Below are 22,972 nucleotides of genomic sequence, written 5' to 3' on the forward strand. Positions count from 1 at the left end.
ACAGCCTTCTGAGGTCTGAAATGCCTGAGGAAACTGTTTTGGTTGGGTACGTAGACGACGTTGCAGCTTTGATAGCTGCACGCAGCGTTGAGCTGGCTCAGCTAAAGCCAAACTAAGTTATGCGTACCATAAGCGCATGGATTCAATGGACGGATTCAGAACAAGATGGATTTCAAGCAGGCAAATCGACAGTCACTGCAGTTATTGAATTTATTGAAAGTATAATAAATGCAGTGGATAAGAGAGAAAAAGTAATTGGCATTTTTCTTGATTTAACAAGGGGATTTGATAGTGTATCGCATGAAAATCTTATCGACACTTTATCAAAATTAGGTATTCATGAAAAAGAATTAAATTGGTTTAGATCCTACCTATTTCTTAGGCAACAATATGTTGAGATAGAACATTATAAATCAGATTTCTCAAGTAAATATAATTACATCCAAAAGTTTAATTCAAAGATGCAGAGGGTCCGCCATGGAGTTCCGCAGGGGTCAGTGTTGGGGCCCCTCTTGTTCCTAATATACTTGAGGGGTCTGCCGGACTTGATGCCTGTGGGCAGGGCGGCCTTTTTGTATGCTGACGATACTAATATTACCATTTGTGGAAATTCAAAAGAAAGTATTGAGGCATCATCATTGGTCAGTCTCTCCATCATAAAAAAATTCTTAAATAGCAAAAACCTTCTTTTAAACCCTGAAAAATCTAATTTTGTATCATTTTCTACAAAACAAAACAAAAACAAATTAAATCCAGACATAATCTTAGAAGATTATAAATTACAACAGGTAGAACATACAAAATTTCTTGGTTTAATAATTGATAAAAATCTAGCCTGGGACAAACATGTTGATCATGTTATCAAAAAAATGTCTTCAGGAGTATCTGCTTTAAGACAAATGTATAAAGTTTGCAGCTTAAAAACATTAATATCAATATATTATGCCTTAGTTCATTCTAATTTAGCTTATGGAATCAGTATATATGGAGCAACTACATCAAAAAACTTAAAACGAATTTTATCGTACCAGAAAAGGGCAATTAGGGCAATGTTTAATTTGAAAAGGAAAGATTCGGTAAAACATATTTTTACCGATCTTGGAATACTAACTGTTCATGGACTATATATCTTGGAAACTATTATTTATGCAAAAAATATTACAAAAACTCAGGTATCAAACAAAATTAATCATAATTATAACACTCGTTCTCAATCTCAAATTGATAGACACAATCTAGAATTTTATAAAAAGAAAACAAAATTCACAGGAAATAAATTTATGTCCCATCTTCCAAAAATACTTCTAACTGAAAATGATACAAAAAAGTTTAAAAATTGTCTGAAACAGTATTTGATTAAAATTGCCCCTTATTCTCTTGAAGAGTTTTGGGAGAACAAATAAAATAAATATTCTGTCTTATTATTAGTTCTTAAATGTAAAACATTTTATTTTGTAAGATCTGACTCTATTCCTGTACAATTGTACTTAAATGAATAAAGGATATTTTGATTTGATTGATTTGATTTGATGGATGGCAGACCATGGTCGCTCGCTTGCTTTGAGCAAAACCGAGATCGTGATTTTGGCAAAAAAAGGATTGACACCATCCGTTGAGGGTGGGGGCCGTCGAGGTCCAAACCGTTCGTTCTGCCAAGTACCTTGGGGTCATGGTGGACAGCAAGCTTAGCAGGCGGGATCAGATCTTCCATACAGCGGACAAGGCCGTTAGGGTGGTTTCTTCTCTTAGCCGGTTGATGGCCAATGTCGGAGGGCCTCGGTCCAGTCGTAGAAGGCTATTAATGTCTTTTGGTCCTGTCCGTACTCTTGTACGGTGCTGAGGTGTAGGCAGACGCTCTCAATAAGGAGGTATACAGGATGCGGCTCGCCCGAGTGCAGCGTCAGGCAGCTCTAAGGGTAGCATCTGCCTACCAAACAGTGTCCGAGCCCGCCGTCCTGGAGTCATTCCCGTCAAACTTTTGGCGGTGTAGAGAAAGGCAATTTACCGGCGCCGTGGGGAGGACCAGGCACGAACAGAGGAACGCACCCGCAGCTACCAGCTGTGGCAGGAGAGCTGGGAACAGGAGACACGGGGACGCTGGACCAGGCAACTGATACAGCAAATCCAACCTTGGGTTAATCGGCGGTGCGGTGAGGTGAATTTCTACATCACCCAATTCCTGACGGGTCACGGCTTTTTTCGGTCGTACCTGTTCAAGATGGGCAAAGTCACCCGATTGCATATACTGCCCAGGCACTCCTGATGACGTGGAACATACTTTTTTTCACTGCCAGCATTGGGAAAGGCCCCATCTGGAGGCTCAGCAGTTTGTAGGACTGCTGTCGGTGGACACGGTCATACCGATGATGACGGAGGGTGAAGACTATTGGACCTGTGTGTCACATTATATCCAGGGTATTCTCCGCGCCAAGAAGCTCGACCTTGGCCGGGATGCGGTGTAGGTCATAAAGAATCTAAATGCCAGAAACAGTGCGAGCCCTGAGGGCTTAGGTCACATGTTGGCCTGACTTAAAGTAATGTGACAAACAATTCCAGGTCTGTGTCCAACAGAGTAGAGGGGTTTTTTTAGTGAGTAGTCTAATAATTTCAGGAGTCTCACACTACAGGTTACCTGTGTGCGTAAAAGCATTTTCCCTCCTCCCCCTTAAAAAAAAAAAAAAAAACCAGACGTCATGGCTTGGACGGATATATCATGGAATGCACTGACACTAAAGTGCACGTTGATACCGATGGTGTGATTTTACATTTATAGCCTCATTCTTAATTTCATTAGTTTCGCTTGCGCCTTAAGTAATGTAAGTTTGGGTGCAGCACTAGTCGAGCTTCAGCTGTCGCATTGAATCATGGGCTGAAGGCTCAGCGTCCTCTGATTGGTCAAAACTTGTTGGTTTTCGTTTGAAGGTTCAACATTTATTCAAAGCAACTAGATAATCCATGGGACGTGTGATTAAAATATTCAAAATGTGCACATAAATAAAAAACGTCTTATTCTATTAGTAAATTATAACATTTTTTGCATGATAATAAAGGGTTACAGTATGTCAGAATCACAAACAGCAATCAGTGAAGAATGATAGAGAGTTAATTGAAAGTTTTCAAAGATGTAAAAAGTTATAAGCTATAAATCGTTAAAAATTTGATATTCTAGCTCCAATTTAAAATTTTGCGGGAATAAATGCCTGGACCATTCAGAAGCTCTGGCACCCCCGTTTCCAAGAGTCTGGACACACCTAAGACGACAGCAAAGGTTTTTTTTTGTTTTTATTTAGGGAAGCCTTTATTCTTTTAACCTTCCATTTGCCCGTTCACTTAGGCCATGGGCTCATGCAAGGATCGTATCCAGCAAAGCAAGGGATGAGCCAATATAGTGTAAGAGTGGACTGTACTGATCAAATTCTGTGGCAGGCACTAGGATAGGAACCCCATGAAATCGCTGTCCAGGATCCGTGGTCCGCCATGCCACCGACTCACCAAGATTACCAGATTAGAATGGTACCATTTTATCCAGATGGATTTTCAAGAAGGTTTGAGATAAAAAAAGATTCACTTACCTCACCGCATTTGACAATCTGAGTTTCGATATTCTTCAAGCATTCGTTTTTCAGCAGTGTCAACTGATCTACTTCATAACTCGTGGGAGAAACATTCGAGTCATGTATTATTTGTGAAATGTTAAATGTCTCACTTTTGTAGCAATCAACAGAATCCTCAATTTTTTTTACTTTTATTCTCTCGTTTGATTTTAAAGGTGTAGAGGTAACAACATTTTGTAAGTCGACTTTTTCATTGTCAATGGATTCAAAATCAGGAGTGTCTGTGGAGTGGGAATGAGGGCCGATTGTGCAGTTTACAACATCAGGAGCAATTGCGATTGCTTTAGACAGTGCATTAATCTTTAGCCTATTCCAAGCCTGGTAGATTTTGTTTTCATTGTCATCCTGAAAATGAAAATCAGAATTTTTACTTTTGTCATTACAGTAGAGTCCCGCAAACTTGGCACTCGATAACCCGGCAGTCTGGATAACTCGGCCATCACCTGGCTCAGAAAATTAGTGATTTTTTTAGTCCGAGTTAAACATGGACACTAGTCAGCTCTAGTAAGCTTTGTAACTCGTACTAAGGATTTGTTGTACTAAATCCTATGACTTAATACTGACTTATAATATAAATCTAATTAAAAAAGGCGGTTAAAAAGCTTAAAAATTTTATTGTTCTTATTTTTAACTCTAGTTCCCGATAACCCGGCACTTCACAAACTCGGCACCCTTCCAGTCCACATTACGCCGAGTTTGCGGGACTCTACTGTATTACTAAATACAAAGAAGTATATCAAGACCTAAGTGTAACCTTTTAAATTGGAAGCCACTATTTTAGTTTCAAAACAGGTATAAATAATTATGTTTGTTTGAGAATTGAAAAGCTTGCTAAGGTAAATATAACTGAGTTCCAGATCCAATGTAAATTCGATCTAAAACAGTTTTTAAAAATTACTTACAGAAGTGGGGGGTCCACTGCCTCCTCGAATTGTGATTTCTGGTGGTGATGCAATTTTTTCATTTATAAGTTTGTGAACCTGAAAAAACTGTTTGATTCAACAACAACATAACATGAATATGGAAATAAAAACCTTAATATTTTTGGGTACCATTCAAATGCCTACATACGATTAGTTACACAATTTGTATATCAAACTTAGATTGACTGTAAATATCTTAGCACTCAATAACTAGGCTTGTTTTCATAGCAGTGAAAGTCAGTTGAGCAAAATGATCACGTTTCATGGTTTTTAATAAACCAATAAATTAAAATATTGTTTATAGGTATAATACAACTATTTCATCAATTTAACTTATCAGTTTGTCTCAGAGCTATCAACATCTATAACAAGATTCATAAGTCAAGATGTGGACATTACATACATCCTTTGTATCAGTATTTTTTCTATGTTTGCTTGGTAATATCATCTGGTGAACTGACAGTTTTGGTTGAATCCGGCCAATCGACATTTTCTCAATCTTGGCTAGATTTGACATTTCAGGCAAAAATTAAATAATCCTGCATGCCATATGATTAGCAGATGTAACTTTTTAAATTCTGCCTGCTTCCCTAGTAGCACAAATATGTATTTTATAAATATTTTATATATTTAAAGTTGTATTTGATAGAACCTCGAATAAAATATATATATATAATATATCTTTAATAATAGTTTGATATATTCAAATATATATTAAAAATATTACCAAAAAGCAATGCAAAATATAAATTAAATATAAGTTTTGAATATATAAAATAGATTCATAATATATATTGATAAAACAAGTATAGAATCTATAATATACATATTTTATATGTATATTTTTCCTATTAAATATTTAAAAAAATTATGTGTTGAGAATATTTTAAATATATATAAAACATATTGTTGAAACTATATTATATATTTAAATTATTTATAAATATATTTTGAAACACGTCTAATATTTTTATTAATAAAATAATATTATATTTTTAGAATATATAGCCTATAATCTATATATTAGCAAATAAATAATTTGCATCTTTTTGTTTTTTATAGTGTCTATCGATTTATACATGCATTTTTTGTATGATAATTGCTATTGTGAAAGCGTTAAAATTAAGTTAATAATAATACGTACTCTGAATGGTGTCACTCTATCATACACGTAAAGAAATAAAATAGCATATAGTCAAGAGGCAGTAGGCCTATACATGTTTGACAGCTACAAAAAAAAAGTGTTGATGGGTTTTATTTTTTAATTGCAATATTTGACAATGAATGTGATCATAGAAATCTCGAATGATTGGCTAGAAAAGGGTGCTAGTGACTGGCGACCTTTTAAGAAACTAATTACGGTTGTATATGACGTTCTAAAAATAATTATTTGATTTACATATGCCATAAATTTCATAATATTTGTCATAGTATTTAAATTTTGTAGTTTACTGTATTTGTATTTGTGGAGACTACTCACTATTCACTACAGCACTATTCAACTCAACTACTTGATGCCAAAACAGAATCATATTATACTGTAGTATCATAAATATTTCAAGTATTGCAACCATTGCAACTGAGGGCCACTCTTTCACCATTTGAAAACCAATGCTAACAACGATCACAAGTAGCTCAGTGGTAAGGTAGGAGGCTCATAAGTCGAAGGACCCAGGTTCGAGACCCACCGGGGCTGAAAAAATTTTATCCAGCAATTTTTTCAAAATTTATTTTTATGAACTATTCAATCAATTTACTCAACTGATAATTGTGTTTTTCATACTAAATCTTTATTATTTTGTGTTTTTATGTTTAGGCCTAATGGGATGTTTGGAAGAGATATTAAATACATTTTTTATTTAAATATTATTCAATAAAATATATTATTGGAACATATTTTTTTAATATTTAATAGATTCAAAAACATATTTTTTATATATTTAATATATTTTAAATATTATATAAAATTTACATTAATACACACTTAAGATATATAAAATAGATTTTAAATATATTTATTCATATGTATTTAATATATATTTGTGCTACTAGGGTTTGAGAAAATTGTATGAATAGTTTTCAACATTCTGATCAATACAACATGACGATCAAGTGTGTTACCAACACGATATTATCTTAAAAAGTATTTCAAATTTTACAATTGGTTGGGAAGTATAGAATGTGTTGTATAAACTCAGCGATACCGTAGACCACATGTTTTGTTGAACTTACATAAACATTAGTTTAACAACATGCTTTATTAGAGTTAAAAAAGTTTATTAAAATGGGTTGTTTAGCTCTCATTTTACATATGATCAATATTATATCTTTGTTATCAAACCCATGTGGTTACATTTAGTCAAATTTGGCACACTCAAAAGTTTCCACATAAAATTTCACAACAGGATAAGAAGTTTACTTGACCTGTTGAAAGTAAATAATAAGACCGCATCTTCATAATAGCCTATTTAGATAAAAATACCCCCGCCGCAGCAAACCTGCCGACTAAGCGAATTTCCATTTGTCTGAATTAATCTTCAATTAAATATATTTAAATAACATTAGGTATAACGAGTACCTAGGTTTGATGCTACAAGGAAACTAATAAAATGTGTTTTAGTAAGATAGCTTAGTATAAAATAAATAAATTGGCCAAGTTTGATCAAAATATATCCATAAACAAGCAAACTACAACATTTTACAATATTCTCCATAAGAATAACATGGAAATTTTAAATTTAAATTTTTTTTAAATTTTCTCCGTTACCAATAACTAAACAAAAATACTTTTATATACTAAATTACAGTAGAACCTTGATAACAAGACTCTCATGGGGTTTGTAAAATAAGACTTGTTATCAAGGTTGACTTCTTATCGAGGTTTGTAATAACATGTGATTAGGGGTAAAATAATTTTAAGGGGATTTGAAAATGACCCTTGTTATCAAGGGCGACTTGTTATCGAGGGTCTTCTTATCAAGGTTCCACTGTATTTGTTTTTTAAGCTTTTTAAAAAGTTCTAAAGAGGAATTGGGAATTTTTCTGTTTCAAGGGTCAAAAGTGAGAAAAACCAATTTTTACCCCATAAAACCTCTTGTAAAGCCCGGTTCCCATGGTCCGATCATGCTGGTTCGCGAACTAATTCAAGTTTATCCTGCTTTACACTTTTAAACCAAATTTCATCAAAATCGGACAAAAATTACTCAACTTATCGCCTCGGACATATATATCTTACTAATATTATAAATCTGAAAGTTTGTGAGTTTGTGTGTATGTTTGTGTGTGTGTGTGTGTGTGTTGCTCAATCACGCATAAACTACTGGACGGATTGGGCTGAAATTTGGCATGATGATAGCTCACATTCCCGATTAACATTAAAGGCGAGTTAGCGTAGCGAACGAGCTAACCGGAAGGCAAGTGAGCGCAGCGAACGAGCTCTAACCTAAAGGTGAGTGAGCGTAGCGAACGAACTTCAACCAGGACGTGAATGAGCCATGCGAATACTTATGAAGTTAAACGGGGCGAAGCCCGCGGGTACAGCTTGTATATATATATATATCCAATTCAATTCAAATTCTCTTTAAGTTATTCATTTACAGTAAAAATTTTTATACAATGAATAGCGTCAAATAAATATAAAGATGAATTATGCCTTACTTATCGCTAAAACAATCATTATCTTTACAAAACAAATGCTAAACCTAAGAAGAATAAACAAAACAAAATTAAATGAAATCATCTTTATTAACCATCATTTATGATTTCTCTTGAATTCCAAAAAACCCTTTTGGGCTCCACCCCAGTGGCTCTGTAGTTCCCCATGTTAATCTTATGATTTTTCATATTTAAAAGGAATGAATGAATCTTAACAGCTGTTTCAATTAAACAAGTTGGTTCTGTTCTATGATGTTCAATAGCATAAAAGTTACAAGGATTACCAACAGGGTGTAGCACTATTATTTTTTTTTTTTTTATTTATGACAACAGCTAATTTCCAACCAAAAGGTGAGTGAGCGTAGCGAACGAACTTCAACCTGGAGGCGATTTAGCGTAGCGAACGAGCTAACCGGAAGGCAAGTGAGCGCAGCGAACGAGCTCTAACCTAAAGGTGAGTGAGCGTAGCGAACGAACTTCAACCAGGACGTGAATGAGCCATGCGAATACTTATGAAGTTAAACGGGGCGAAGCCCGCGGGTACAGCTTGTATATATATATATATTCAATTCAATTCAAATTCTCTTTAAGTTATTCATTTACAGTACAAATTTTTATACAATGAATAGCGTCAAATAAATATAAAGATGAATTATGCCTTACTTATCGCTAAAACAATCATTATCTTTACAAAACAAATGCTAAACCTAAGAAGAATAAACAAAACAAAATTAAATGAAATCATCTTTATTAACCATCATTTATGATTTCTCTTGAATTCCAAAAAACCCTTTTGGGCTCCACCCCAGTGGCTCTGTAGTTCCCCATGATAATCTTATGATTTTTCATATTTAAAAGGAATGAATGAATCTTAACAGCTGTTTCAATTAAACAAGTTGGTTCTGTTCTATGATGTTCAATAGCATAAAAGTTACAAAGATTACCAACAGGGTGTAGCACTATTATTTTTTTTTTTTAATTTATGACAACAGCTAATTTCCAACCAAAAGGTGAGTGAGCGTAGCGAACGAACTTCAACCTGGAGGCGATTTAGCGTAGCGAACGAGCTAACTGGAAGGCAAGTGAGCGCAGCGAACGAGCTCTAATCTAAAGGTGAGTGAGCGTAGCGAACGAACTTCAACCAGGACGTGAATGAGCCATGCGAATACTTATGAAGTTAAACGGGGCGAAGCCCGCGGGTACAGCTTGTATATATATATATATTCAATTCAATTCAAATTCTCTTTAAGTTATTCATTTACAGTACAAATTTTTATACAATGAATAGCGTCAAATAAATATAAAGATGAATTATGCCGTACTTATCGCTAAAACAATCATTATCTTTACAAAACAAATGCTAAACCTAAGAAGAATAAACAAAACAAAATTAAATGAAATCATCTTTATTAACCATCATTTATGATTTCTCTTGAATTCCAAAATTCATCCAAAGAATACAAAGACAATGAAAGGAGATAAATTTTCAATCTTTTTTTAAAAACATCAAAGCTTTTTTCCTCTATTATAATTTTAGGTAAATTAAATAAGAATTTAATGTCAATGAAACTACATTTCTTCTCAAAAAACTTTGATTTATGTTGTTCAACCTGCCTAGTATGCCTTAATTTATAGTGTCGAATATTTGTACTATTAATTTGGAGGTTTAATTTTTTTTACATGTAATATAGTTTCATAAATATACAAGTCATAGACTGTCATAACACCTAATTTATAAAAGAATGGTTTCATTGATTGGCGTTTATTTTTAATTTTGAAAATAATTCGGAGTGCTTTTTTTACGATGAAGAATTTTATCCAAATTTTTCTGGGTAGTTCCTCCATAAATTGCTATACCATAGGATATATGAGAATTTATTAATGCAAAGTATATGGTTTTTAAAGTATCAATATCACACACCCTTGACATTTGTCGCAGGGCATATCTATCTTTTGACATTTTATCAATTACATTCTCAACATGCTTATCCCAATTTAGGTTTTGATCCAATATCAATTTATTAGGAGATTTTTGCTACTTGAGAAATCATTTATATTTAATTGATAAAAGATTTAGAAAAGATTTCAGTTCAACTTCCTCTTGGGAATTGCCTGTAACTGTGATGTTGGTGTCATCAGCATAAAGACACACTGAACTTCCTCCATCGACAGCTAGTGGGAACACCTTCATATAACAAAGAAATAAAAGAGGGCCCAAAATAGATCCCTGGGGGACATCATATTTAATATTTTTGTATTTAGAGTAAACATTTTGAGTATAAGAGTATTTACTATTTGGATGGCAGAAATTATGCTGTATTTGGACACATTGTTGCCTTCCTCGCAAGTATGAACTGAACCACTTAAGCTCTTTATTATTTATATTTAAACCGTGAAGAATTTCTAGCAATTTCTTATGCGAAACGGAGTCAAATGCTTTTGAAAAGTCGAGAAAAATTCGAATTACCTTCTCATTTCTGTCAATGGAGTCAATTATTGATTCAATAAAATCGATACCAGCAGTTATCGTAGATCTGTAGTAAGCTGCATTGACCCTGAAGCACAGTTCATCGTAGAAACTGAGAGTACCATTGCTGCTACTTTGACTCAATCGAACCGTCCAGTCGCATTCTTCTCAAGGATACTTTCTCCAGCAGAACAAAGACATTCAAGTATCGAAAAAGAAGCACAAGCCATTGTGGAAGCACTGCGGAAATGGCGTCACTATTTGGTTGGAAAACATTTCAAGCTGATTACTGACCAGAGGTCGGTTGCTTTTATGTTCGATAACAACCATCATGGCAAAGTGAAAAATGAAAAGATAATGAGGTGGAAACTGGAATTGTCGTGCTTTCATTATGATATTGTATAAAGACCCGGTAAAGATAATATGGCTGCAGATGCCCTGACTAGAGTATGTTCTTCAATCCAAAATCAAGAAAAACTGTTTGATTGATTTACATGCGAATCTATGTCACCCAGGTGTGACACGTTTCTACTCGATTGATGAAATCAGACGAATAACAAACTCCTGCAATGTGTGTGCTGCTGTGAAACATAGATTCTTCAAACACGGAGGGATTTTGAATAAAGCCACTTCTGCATTTGAACGGCTGAATATCGATTTCAAAGGCCCGCTGCCTTCATCAAGTCGAAAACCGTTTATTAGTAATAGTAGACGAGTTTTCACGGTTCCCTTTCGCTTTCCCGTGTTCAGACATGTCATCGTCAACAGTTAAGTCAAAACTAAAAACATTATTTTCTACTTTTGGGGTTCCTAGTTACATACATTCGGACAGAGGAACATCATTTCTGAGCCAAGACTTAAAAAGCTACTTGAACTCACTTGGAATCTCAACTAGTAGAACCACTGCGTACAATCCAGCAGGTAATGGGCAAGTTGAAAGGTATAACGGCATTCTATGGAAAACAATTGAACTGGCATTGAAATCACTTAACTTGGAAATAAACCAATGGGAGACAGTTTTAGAGGATGCCCTCAGCTCAGTGAGATAATTACTTTGCACAGTCACAAATCAAACTCCTCACGAGCGTATGTTCTTACATCCACGTAGATCTGGGAACAATGGTGTTTCATCTCCTTCATGGCTTCTCAATTCCGTCCTTGTCTACTTGAAGAAATTCAATCGTACGTCCAAGAGCCACTTGTTGAAGAGGTCCAACTTCTTCACGGGAATGCCGAGTATGCTCATGTTAAGTTGCCTGATGGAAGAGAAACTACCGTGTCTAGACGTCATCTTGCTCCGCTTGGTGAGTACCAAACCGACATAGAGCAAACCGATTTTGAGAGTGATGGAAATACTCTATTACCCACTTCTCAACCTGAACCTGAATACTTTCCTAGTCCATCATCAACACAGAATCAAGAAGATGAAATGAATACTACTGCCGAGAATTTACAACCTAGACAAGAAGCTTCTAGAGGAGAGAACCATAACACATATCCGAGAAGAAGTTTCAGAAGCAGAAGACCTCCTAATTATTTAAATGACTACGTTCATTAACATTAGGGAGGAAGAATGTAGTAAAAAACATGTGTCTTCAATTGTTTTGTTGTGTTTGTAAACAAATCCATTATAATTCAATGTAGTATTGTTCAAGTTATTAAAAACCTTTCTAAAGGTGATAAAAGTTCTTTTTCATTCATTCTTACTCTCATTACACATTGTTTGATATTAAAGAATTGTGTACTGTAACATAGATTGTCATCTGTACTTTTTGACTTAAATTATACAGCCTTACCGTAGCATTTAAGTTAGCCTAAGTTTGTTTAGCCTTACATCCTTGATGCATTTTTTGAAGCAGACTTTAGATCTAGGCTACCGGTACTTAATTTTGCATGTTTTTCTAACATTAAGTTTGCTGCTCATTCATTTTATAGAATGAACCATTTTAATTTAGTGTAGGCTGGGCCTAGCATCTTTTAGCGAATTTCTCATATTAGGAATAAGCTGTATTACCATAGTAGGCCTACTCATGGTAAGACCTGGACCCGGGACCGATTTAATTTTTCGTTTTGAGGTCCCTAGAGGCCAAAAACACCATCCGTTCAATTTAAATATATATATATTATATACCGTACATATATATATTTATCTTACTGTGTGTGTGTGTTGATAAATCACGCATAAACTAATGGATGGATTGGGATGAAATTTGGCATGATGATAGCTCACATTCCCAATTAACATTTAGGCATATTCTTATCTCAAAAATCCTTTCGGGCTTTGCCCCAGTGGCTTTGTAGTTCCCCATGTTAACCTTATGAGTAGCCTATTTATATTTAAATGGAATTAAAGAATCTTAACAGCTGGTTCAACTAAACAATTTGATTCTGTGATGTTCAATAGCATTAAAAAGTTAATAGGTTTACCTACAGAGTGCAGCAGTATTATTTTTTATTTATTTATGAAAACAGCTAATTTGCAACCAAAAGGTGAGTGAGCGTAGCGAACGAACTTCAACCTGGAGGCGAGTTAGTGTAGCGAACGTGCTAAATCTGAAGGCAAGTGAGCGCAGTGAACAAGCTCCAACATAAAGGTGAGTAAGCGTAGCAAAAGAACTTCAACCAGGACGTGATTGAGCGATGCGAACGAGCTCATCTTGTTCTTGGAAATTAAACGAGCATTTGACATAAAACCACATTAGGACAGGACGACCTCTGTCGGGCCAAAAAGTTATGGTACACAATGAGAACTTTACTTTTTTCTATGGTTTAGCTGCAGTGGTACGACATTTGGGCTATGGTAGCCTAGATGTGTGGTAGGCCTACACTATAGGATTCCTTATAAATTAAAAGGTGTTTAAGTGTTGTTTATCAATGATTTGGTTCAGCATTTGGATTCAAATGTACTGCTTTTTGCTGATGATGCCAAGATCTTCAGAGAGATTTCACATGTGAGAGACTGCGAGGCTCTACAGAATAGTATTGATTTACTGTCAGTGTGGTGCCAGATGAATGAAATGTCTTTGAATGTCTCAAAGTGCTCTGTGGTAACCTTCACCAGATCTAATAATCCTATTATTCATCCGTATAAACTAGCAGATCAGCAACTTCAACGTTCTTCAAAGGTCAAAGACTTAGGCATCATACTCTCTCCTGACCTCAATCCTCAAGAGCACATTAACTAAATTTGCAAGAAGGCCAACTCAGCACTTAATTTCATCACCAGGGTCAGTCATGACAGATTTTCAGTATCGGCACTGGTAACTCTTTATATCCATCTTGTCAGACCCATACTTGAGTTTTCCTCCACAGTTTGGAATCCGTACCAGTCTGGTCAGATCGCCAGGCTGGAAAACACTCAAAGCCGTTTTGTTCGCCTGGTTGGTCTACGTTTGGGGATGCAATACCGTGCTGTTCCTGTTCATGATCTGCAACTCCAGTTGAACCTGTTGCCTCTTTCTACCAGACGTGAGGTAAATGATGTCTTATTCCTGAAGAAATTGATCACATCCTCCATTGATGCTCCCGACCTGCTCTTGGAACTAGACTTCCGCACATCACGTAGCCTTCGCCATACCCAGCTGTTTGCGAGGCGGCAGTACTCAACACAGTACATGTACCACAGTGCACTTCCTCGTCTGCAACGTCTGGCAAACAACCTACCTGGTCAATTGGACTTGTTCAGCATGAACAATGAAACGTTTAAAAAAAACTCGTTAGCAGCTTGCGTTCCTCGTAGATTTATCATTATTGTTTTGTTGTTCTTGTCCGTGTTATGCTTCATTGTTACTTTTTATATTTATATTTATATTGTTATTTACTATATTTTGTTATATTTATTTCCTATTTACACTGTTGTTGCTTGTTATATCGTTATATCATCTTGTTATATCTATATCTTGTTATATCTATACCTTGTTATTTCTTATATCTTTATATCTTATATCTTTCTGTTATCATTGTTAATCTATTTATTGAATGTACTTCAAGTTGGCTAAAATTTCATCAAAAATGTCTATTTTTTTTTTTTAGTCTTATATAAGTTTTGTCATATTTATGTATTGGTTTGACCATTGGTATAAATAAATAAATAAATAAATAAATAAAAGACCAAATTTTCTTAAACCGTGTCCTCTCCCATAACTTCAATAAGCATTTTATACTTATATGATGTTAAATCCGTACGAAGGACGAGTACTCTGCTAGTATACATATGTGTGTCCGTTAGCGCGATAACTCGAGCAAAAATGAACTGATAGTGATGAAATTTGGTAAAAACGTGTAAACCTACGTTTATTCTAACGAGTTTGCGAACCAGCATAATCGGACAATGGGAGCGGGGTTTATGGGGGGGTTTTATGGGGGTAAAAATAGGTTTTATGGAATAAATTTTATGGATTACAAAAAATTTTGCAATAACTTTTTTACCGTTTGGTAGAGTTTAAAAAAATAACTTAAAAATAATAATGCGGTATATTGAAGCGCACTTTAAACGGAGAAAATTTAAAAATAGTGTAGGCCTAATTTAAAATTCCCAAGTTATTCTTATGGAGAAAATGAAAACTGTTGTAGTTTACTTCTTTACATCAATATTTTGTTTGTACATCAATATTTTCGTTTGACATCAATGGTTTTGGGCTAAGTAGTGAGATAACTTTTCGATGTTTTCCAACTAAATAGTAGGCTACAAAATCAGACCAAAAACTGTAAAAAACATCGAAAAACAATTGATGTTTTAGTCCCAAAAACATTGATGTTTTAGCAATAACGTTATCGGTGCATCAATGGTTGACGTCGATGTTACTATCGATACTCATCCCTACTAACTTATAGAATATTATGCCATCATAACAAGCTGCAGGAGAAACCAACAACTAAAAATAGCATCAGTGGCCTTAGGCTCTTGTTTTACATACATAACTTATTAGCCTAAACAAAAAAACCTGTTGAATAGGCCTATTGTGCACTAACCTTGATTTCACTTTTAGGGCTTTTGATTCTGATGACAGGTTTGACTACAGGCTTCATTTTAGTATTAATCCTGTTTGGTGATGTGGTTACAGTTGACATGTTTACAAGTACAGTATTCCTGCCAAATCTTAAAACACGGTAAAAATTCAGTTCCCACAACTCACCTAAAAACTTTTTACTAGCCTATCCCTTTTTTATTCAGTAAACCATTTGTAAATAACTTATCACATTAAAAAAAAAGTGTCTTGTGTTTTCAAATAAAACCATTGCCTTCTTTCTTAGGCCCTACCATACCATAACATAACCACTAACCATAACATAACCTCACTTTAAGTTTTCACTGTTTTCAGTTTCCCGTTTCCCTTTCGGGTCTGACTTATAGGGGGGAGGTACACCAGATTGAAGCATTAGTTCAAAATTCCTCCGTGAGCAGCGCTGTAGTAGAGAGCATTTTGGCAATGAAGGTGGCTGAGAGTTGGCTCCGTGTTTAGCCACGGCCGCCTTTAACTACAGGCCGCGGCCATCGAACTGGCAACGTCGCAAGTGGTGCTGTGTCACGTGACTGTGTTGTTTACATTTTGTTTGGATTGGAAGCAGCCGACGCCGACACGCACTTTTAATATTTTTACACACTTTGCACTTGCAGAATGCAGACCAGACAAGTAAGTACAATTGTACAATTGACAAGTACAGTTGTATAATCAAGTAGTCTGTTGTTGTTCAACTTGTACAGTACATTATTTTCACGAAATATGCTAAGTTAATTATTATTTCTCTAAATCATTTGAAGAATCGAGTTGTATCAGCAACAATACGTAAGTTTGATTTTGGTACAAAAACTAAAAACTAGCCTACAGATTAAAGAACCAGCTAAGATTTCAGTTCTAATCTTATTGTCTAATTGCCCATGTATTTATTAACTTATTAAGTAAGCCTATTTTGTAGTTTGGTCTAGGCATTGTCTTTATAAATATATCCAATATAGATCTGAAAGTAACAGACATAAATTGCGTCAATTAATCCCTTCATAAAGTTGAACGCAGATAAATTTAAATGCATTTTTTAAAGTAATAATTGAACAACAAAACGACCCTCACGAAAGTATTCGTGCTACTGACCTATTGTCTTAACTTTACAGCATTAACATAGACATTAAATTTATGATCCATACCGTGTCTGTTCGTTTAAAGCCTATCATTGGCCTGTTCCTGTTCTAAGTTAAGTTAGTACTGTATTCGTGGGTTAGACAAGACATAGCCTATAGAAGCATTACATAGTTAGTTTCTCTAAATTTTTGTCTAGACAAGGTAGTATCAGAGAGTGCCTAGGCTAGGCTTCACTGTGGACATCTAACTGATAACCTATTTAGTCTACCATGATCATTTAATGCTTAGGGAATTAAGTTAACAGGCATGCAGGCTATTGGTTAGTGACTGACTTAAATAACTTACATAAAACTAAAATGGCTATTTGCAAGACTAAACAAGTAGACTCACAATACTCACTTGTGAAGTCTAAATATTGTATTTCTTCGACTCTAGGTAGGTTATAAGTTAGCAAATATTTTAGTAAGTTATAGTCTATGTAACTACTTAGTATGATAACTTATTGTCGGTTTATGTCGATTTCTTAAATATATTTTTTAAGTATACAGATTTGCACTCTGTCCATCTTTTATGCTACATTTCCGTTATTTAACTTAAGGTCACTTCAAATTTACAACTACAATAATTTTTCATTGTTCAGTATCAACAGTCTTTGGTGAGTCGGTGGCTCAGTTGGTAGCGTCCGGACTTCGGGCCTAAGGCAGCGATGCCGTGGGTCCGGATCCTGGTTACTGCCACTAAAATTTATCAGTACAGTTCACCTTCGTACTGTACCGGTTCACCCCTTGCTTTGCTAGATACGTTCCACAGCCAGATCTGTAGTCTTTTTGGATAACCTATGCAAACACAAACCTAAACACAAAATAAACCAATACTGGTTAAACAATGTTTTTTTTTTTAATATATATTTTACACTTTGCCCGACACACCTATGGGCATGCTTAGTACTTTTAATTGGAATGGTGACCATACGAAGGTAGTTAAGATATAGAATGCCTAAGCATTATACACAATGGCTTGTCAAAGTGTTTGGAATCCTATAGTTATTATGCTTTTCCTTTATTTTGCCTAAATGCTTCAGGCATTGTATAGAAAGCCTGCATTATATACTTTGCCTGTGACATGTATATTAAACTTGGCCTTTAGTTCCTTAGTACTTCCTGAGCTTGCCTTGTTTAGAATATTAAGTGTTAAAACATAATCCCTTATAGACTTGTCATTCTTATTGATCAGCCAAAGAAGATTTAAAGTTTTGTTTCCGCCTGCTATTTGTTGAGGGGTTTTTGTTATTTACTCTTTAATATCTTGCTTAAACATATAAATAAAACTAAATTTTGGTAAAATCAATCTATGTCCTCTAGTATTCAGAACATAACCCAATTTGGAGGATTTCCCCTAACATATGAGAGAAACGTATATTCTACCGTAACGTTTTAATGTATCATAAATAACCTGCTTGCCACAAAGTTTTTTTTTCATTGGGGGACCGAGCAAGGCAGATTTTGGAAAGGCTAAACCAAACAAGTGCATCTCTTGGTAAGTTTTAATGTAGGATAATTAAATCTTAACCTAAATGGCTTCGCCAATTATTGGTATCAGCCCTAAATGAAAGAGTTGAATTAAAAAAAAAAAAAAATTTGTCTGGATGTCAATGTATGTAGTAGAGATATCTAACTCATTTATGTTTTACCAGGTGGATTGCTGAACAGCATGGGTGAAAGATTTCTACAACAGTACATCTACAGCAGATGTAACTAGTAACTAGGAGGATGGTGGTTGAACTAATTGCTACAACATTTTTCCATTCAGAAAAAAATATGGGGACCGAGCAAGGCTAAACCAAACAAATGCAAATGTTGGTAAGTTTAATGAAATTACATCCGTACCTACATGGCTTTGCCAATTATTGGTATCAGCCTAAATGAAAGAGTGAGTTGAAATGCATAAACTTGTTTGAATTTCAATGTAATAAAGATGCAATCTTGTTTTTTACAATTGTTTAAAGGGAACGGAAAAATCAGTTGTTTGATCTGGGTAACTATTATTAACCAATTAAACTAAAAATTTGAATTAAAAAAAATCAACTGCATTTTAATTATTTACAGCTTGCAGGCTAATTAAAAGTGTAATTCAAAATTGTTTTTATTTAAAAAAAGTTTTATTTAGGCCTAATTAATTAGTTAATAATATCTACCCATATCACTAGTGGTGATCTATTAAACTCATTGCTACATTGTTGTCTAATGTTAAACATAGACTAAACATTCATAATAGCTCAATAGACATAACAGTAAATGATGTAGCCTACCTAACTTATATAATATCTAACAGATTAGCCTACCTGAGACGGGTAACCATTAGCTTAAGTAGAAATATTTTTGTCTTAGTGTGGATTTATAATTTATTATAATGTCATCATGAATATCACCCGAGATCACAGCCGTTATATTATCTACCGTTACTTACTTACGCACTCCTGTGGCCATTTAAACCCTAGGCGGTCTTTGGCGTCGCCAACCATGTGCCTCCAGGATCCTCCATCTTCTGCCAGCTCTAGGTTTGCTCCCATTCTCCTTAGGACTTTTTCCCAATGCTCTCCTATCCTCCATAGTACCTCTTATCACATGCTTTACTATCTCTCTCTCACCTGTCTTTTGAATGTGGCCCAGCTATCTCAACCTTCTACTTGCCACTACCACAATAGGTACCTATCTAGTTCTCTAGTTCTCTATGAAATTCCCTCAACCCCCTATTTTTTTATTCTCCACAAAACTTATCTTTTATTGGTCCAAAAAACGCTTCTTAATATTTTATTTTCAAAAGTATTAAGTCTTTATTGGGATTTTTTAGTGAAAGAACAAGTCTATAAACCGTATAAAACTTACGTACCTCATCCCGCATTTTCAGTCTTAAAAAATTAGTCTGGGGATGACTAGCTTCGCGTCAAAGACCCATTATCAAATCCACATCAAACTGGGCGACAGAGGTCTTCATCAAAATGTATATATACGAGTCGACACATAAAGCTCAAATTTACACATAGATACAAGCACATTTATATACATTTAAAAAGCTATTGGCCGGCCACATTCGTTCACATACTGGATAAACCGACACAGTTTGTATGGCGGACACGATGGAACTATCCACAGTTCCATCATGTCCGACAAACAATAACAAATCGACACAGGAACTATGGATTTCATTACAATATTAGGCAGTTTTAGGTTAAATTCCCCCTCCCCTAAAACCGTCTTAGAAATATTGTGGACAAATCCATAGTTCCTGTGTCGGTTTGTCCTGTGCGTGAAGGAATGTGGCCGGCCTATAGCTTTTTAAATGTAAGTTAGGTACTCATATCCGTGTGAAAATTTGAACTTTGTGTCGACTCGTGTATATGTACGTTTTGATGAAGAATTCCGTTCCGTCGGATTATAAACTCTTCAATTTGATGTGGATTTGATAATGGGTCTTTGACCTGAAACTAGTCATCCCCAGACTATTTTCAAGACTGAAAACAGACAGAAGTACGTAACATAAATGTAAAAGAAATAATAGTGTTGTAACTTTAATGCTATTGAACATTATAGAACAGAACTAACTTGTTTAATTGAAACAGCTGTTAAGATTCATTAATTCCATTTCTCATAAGGTTAACATGGGAAACTCCAGAGCCACTGGGGCGAAGCCGATTGGACGGATCACGAAATTGATGGTGTATAAACCTATTCCATGAAATTCTACACGTATGTACCAAGTTTCGTGGCAATCGGTTCAGTGGTGTCTGAGTTTATCACTGCCAAATATATATACAAACATCCTCTTTTATACTTTATAGATAATTTCTAGTACTGTAATTGTTAATTAATTAATGCTCTATGAATATTTTTTCTTCTTATTTCAGATAGTAAAAACCTGCCGTTGGAATGGATCGAGTTGATGAGATTTACGCCTTTCATGCCATTCCCCATTTATGTCTTGGAACTTTTCAGTCAAACTTACATCATCATGAAAATGTTTAATACATACCACAGAGCTTGCATTGGGTTCCCAATCTGTTCTAGAAATTGCACGAATCCACGCCCTACACAATTCAGGATTCTTCGGGAAAGAAAATGTACTAGTAACGGGTACACTTCCATATCTGTTGGCACTAATATCGAATGAGTACTTTTTATATCGAACGAGTACTTTTTATCGATATATCGATTAATCGATATATAACCTAACCTAACTAATTAAACTATCGAATGAGTACTTTTTATCGATATATCGATTGTTCGATATATCGATAAAAAGTACTCGTTCGATATTAGTGCCAACAGATATGGAAGTGTACCCCTAGTAACTCCTTCATCTTTTACATTATTTCTATAATTTGATTTGCAAACAGGAACAACACATGCTTGAGGCATTTCAACATCACTTTATTACTTGTACTTCATAAATAGTGAATAACTTGAATAAACATGGTTTCTAATTCACTTTGGTAACTTAATTTTACCCACTTCACTGGTGAAAATACCCAATATAACCCACTTAGCTCAGTGAAGAGTTAGGCCTATGTACCGGTATTTATCTATCTTATGGAAGGATTATTTTCAAAATACCTACCTATATGAATAGACCAATTAAATAGATAAAATACAAATTTGACAGATATTAATGAATATTAAGTATACGATGATAAGCCTATAGTGCTGAGCAGTGTTGGGAAGTAGCGACGCTACAGTAGCGCGCTATTTATTTTGTAGCGTTAGCTGTAGCTACGCTACTTTTCAAATTTTGTAGCTAGAGCAGTAGCGAGCTACTTTTTTTAAGTAGTTGTAGCGGAATATTAGCTACTTTCCTAGCTACTTATATATTTCTTGAGCTAGTGATTTATATCACAACCTTACTCTTAACAACGTCTTTTGAACTAAAGTTTCAAAATAAATTAGGCTTAACTACTTGTATGAAGCCAAAATCTAGACGCAGCTGTTTTATAATTTTTCTTTGCAGTTTTGCATAGATACTGAGGCCAAAGAGTATTGATTATGTTGATGTTAAAGACATTTTTCACTCTCATTCCTTTAATTCGCTACTCTATGGTCACTCTATCAGACCCAACCGCTCGACGCAGACAACGTTTAAAAACTGTTAGAACAGAACTCTAGTTACAGGCTATTAAACGTTTGTGAGTTTGACAAGTCTAGTTACATAGGCTAGGTCTAAACTTAATTCTACAATTGGCTGTTAGTTAAGTTAAGTAGCCTATGATCCTATAATTTTGTTTTGCAGCACTAAACTTAGCCACTTACAACCCTACTGTCACATCTTCAATGGTCTTCTGTAAGTTAGGGTAACTTAGTTTGCTCTTACATAAAGAACAATTTTAACTAATTTAATTACCTCCTTCGTGACCGAGACCAGCGATGTGCTAGTTAGGTTGGCCAAATGAAATAATCGGTACGGTATATCAAAATAGGCTAATCTAAGCCTTTAGGCTTATATAGATATTTATCATTTGAATGAGTGTAGGACAGACTAAAGTGCAGCCATAAGTTAATATTTACCGTAAGTTGAAATAAAGGGTTTAGGCTTACACACTTAAATTTGACAGGACATTTTCCAGTAGATGACACGTCAACTCCGTCAACTAAGCTAACCCTGTTGAATAACCAAAATATCGCATAATATTCCTAAAGTTAATAGCCTAGGCCTAAGATAGTGTTAGGCCACACAAACATCTTTAAACCCATCAACTATACCAATATCAAAGCTTGTGTTAGCTTATCTGTACCAGTAGATGCCTATGACAGGCCTGTAGGCCTAAACTATTTGGCCTACCTAAGTTAGGCATATTACTCTTAAAGTTTCAAAAGTGATTTATAATTACCATATCCCCTAACATTAGGCCTAGCTCTAACTTAAATCAGCTTGGGAGACTGAGATTAAATTTTTGTTTGATCATCCTTGTAACTTACCTAGTCCAACCAAAGCCAAAAGAAAAAGAAATAGACCTACTGAGTTTTTAGATTAAGTAGAGGTTTTTCTTTCAAAGGTTAGGGTGAAACTGTAGCTTCACAAGATTTTTAAACACATTGCTAATCAAGGCTTGTGTAGTTGTGTACCAACAAAAATAAAGGAAAACATCTGAATTTTTGTTATTGAAATTATTGAACACAAAGATGTTTGTCATTAACTCTTATTATTAGTTTTATTTGTAAAGTGTACAAACTAAGTTACTGGCTCGGT

At 34.9% G+C, this 22,972-nt stretch overlaps 1 protein-coding gene across 2 annotated transcripts in view; it reads right to left on the bottom strand.

The window, feature by feature from the left end:
* LOC129004750 (mRNA export factor Gle1) overlaps positions 1–15,990 on the bottom strand; it is a 99,931-nt gene extending 83,941 nt beyond the window's left edge. Inside the window, exons 1-3 of one of the 2 annotated variants that reach the window (XM_054433365.1) lie at positions 15,630–15,990; positions 4,517–4,603; positions 3,573–3,959 (exon numbers count right to left, since the gene is read on the bottom strand). In XM_054433365.1, coding sequence (XP_054289340.1) covers positions 3,573–3,959; positions 4,517–4,603; positions 15,630–15,728 — 573 coding nt within the window. In that variant the 5' untranslated portion in view covers positions 15,729–15,990. The remainder of the gene's footprint in view (positions 1–3,572; positions 3,960–4,516; positions 4,604–15,629) is intronic. The other variant, XM_054433374.1, reaches the window with a different exon arrangement.
* Between the last annotated feature and the right edge of the window lie 6,982 nt (positions 15,991–22,972).

Source organism: Macrosteles quadrilineatus, unplaced genomic scaffold, assembly GCF_028750875.1.
Source record: "Macrosteles quadrilineatus isolate MER2022 unplaced genomic scaffold, UCM_ALF_1.0 Scaffold_1__1_contigs__length_201487025, whole genome shotgun sequence".
NCBI lineage: Eukaryota > Metazoa > Arthropoda > Insecta > Hemiptera > Cicadellidae > Macrosteles > Macrosteles quadrilineatus.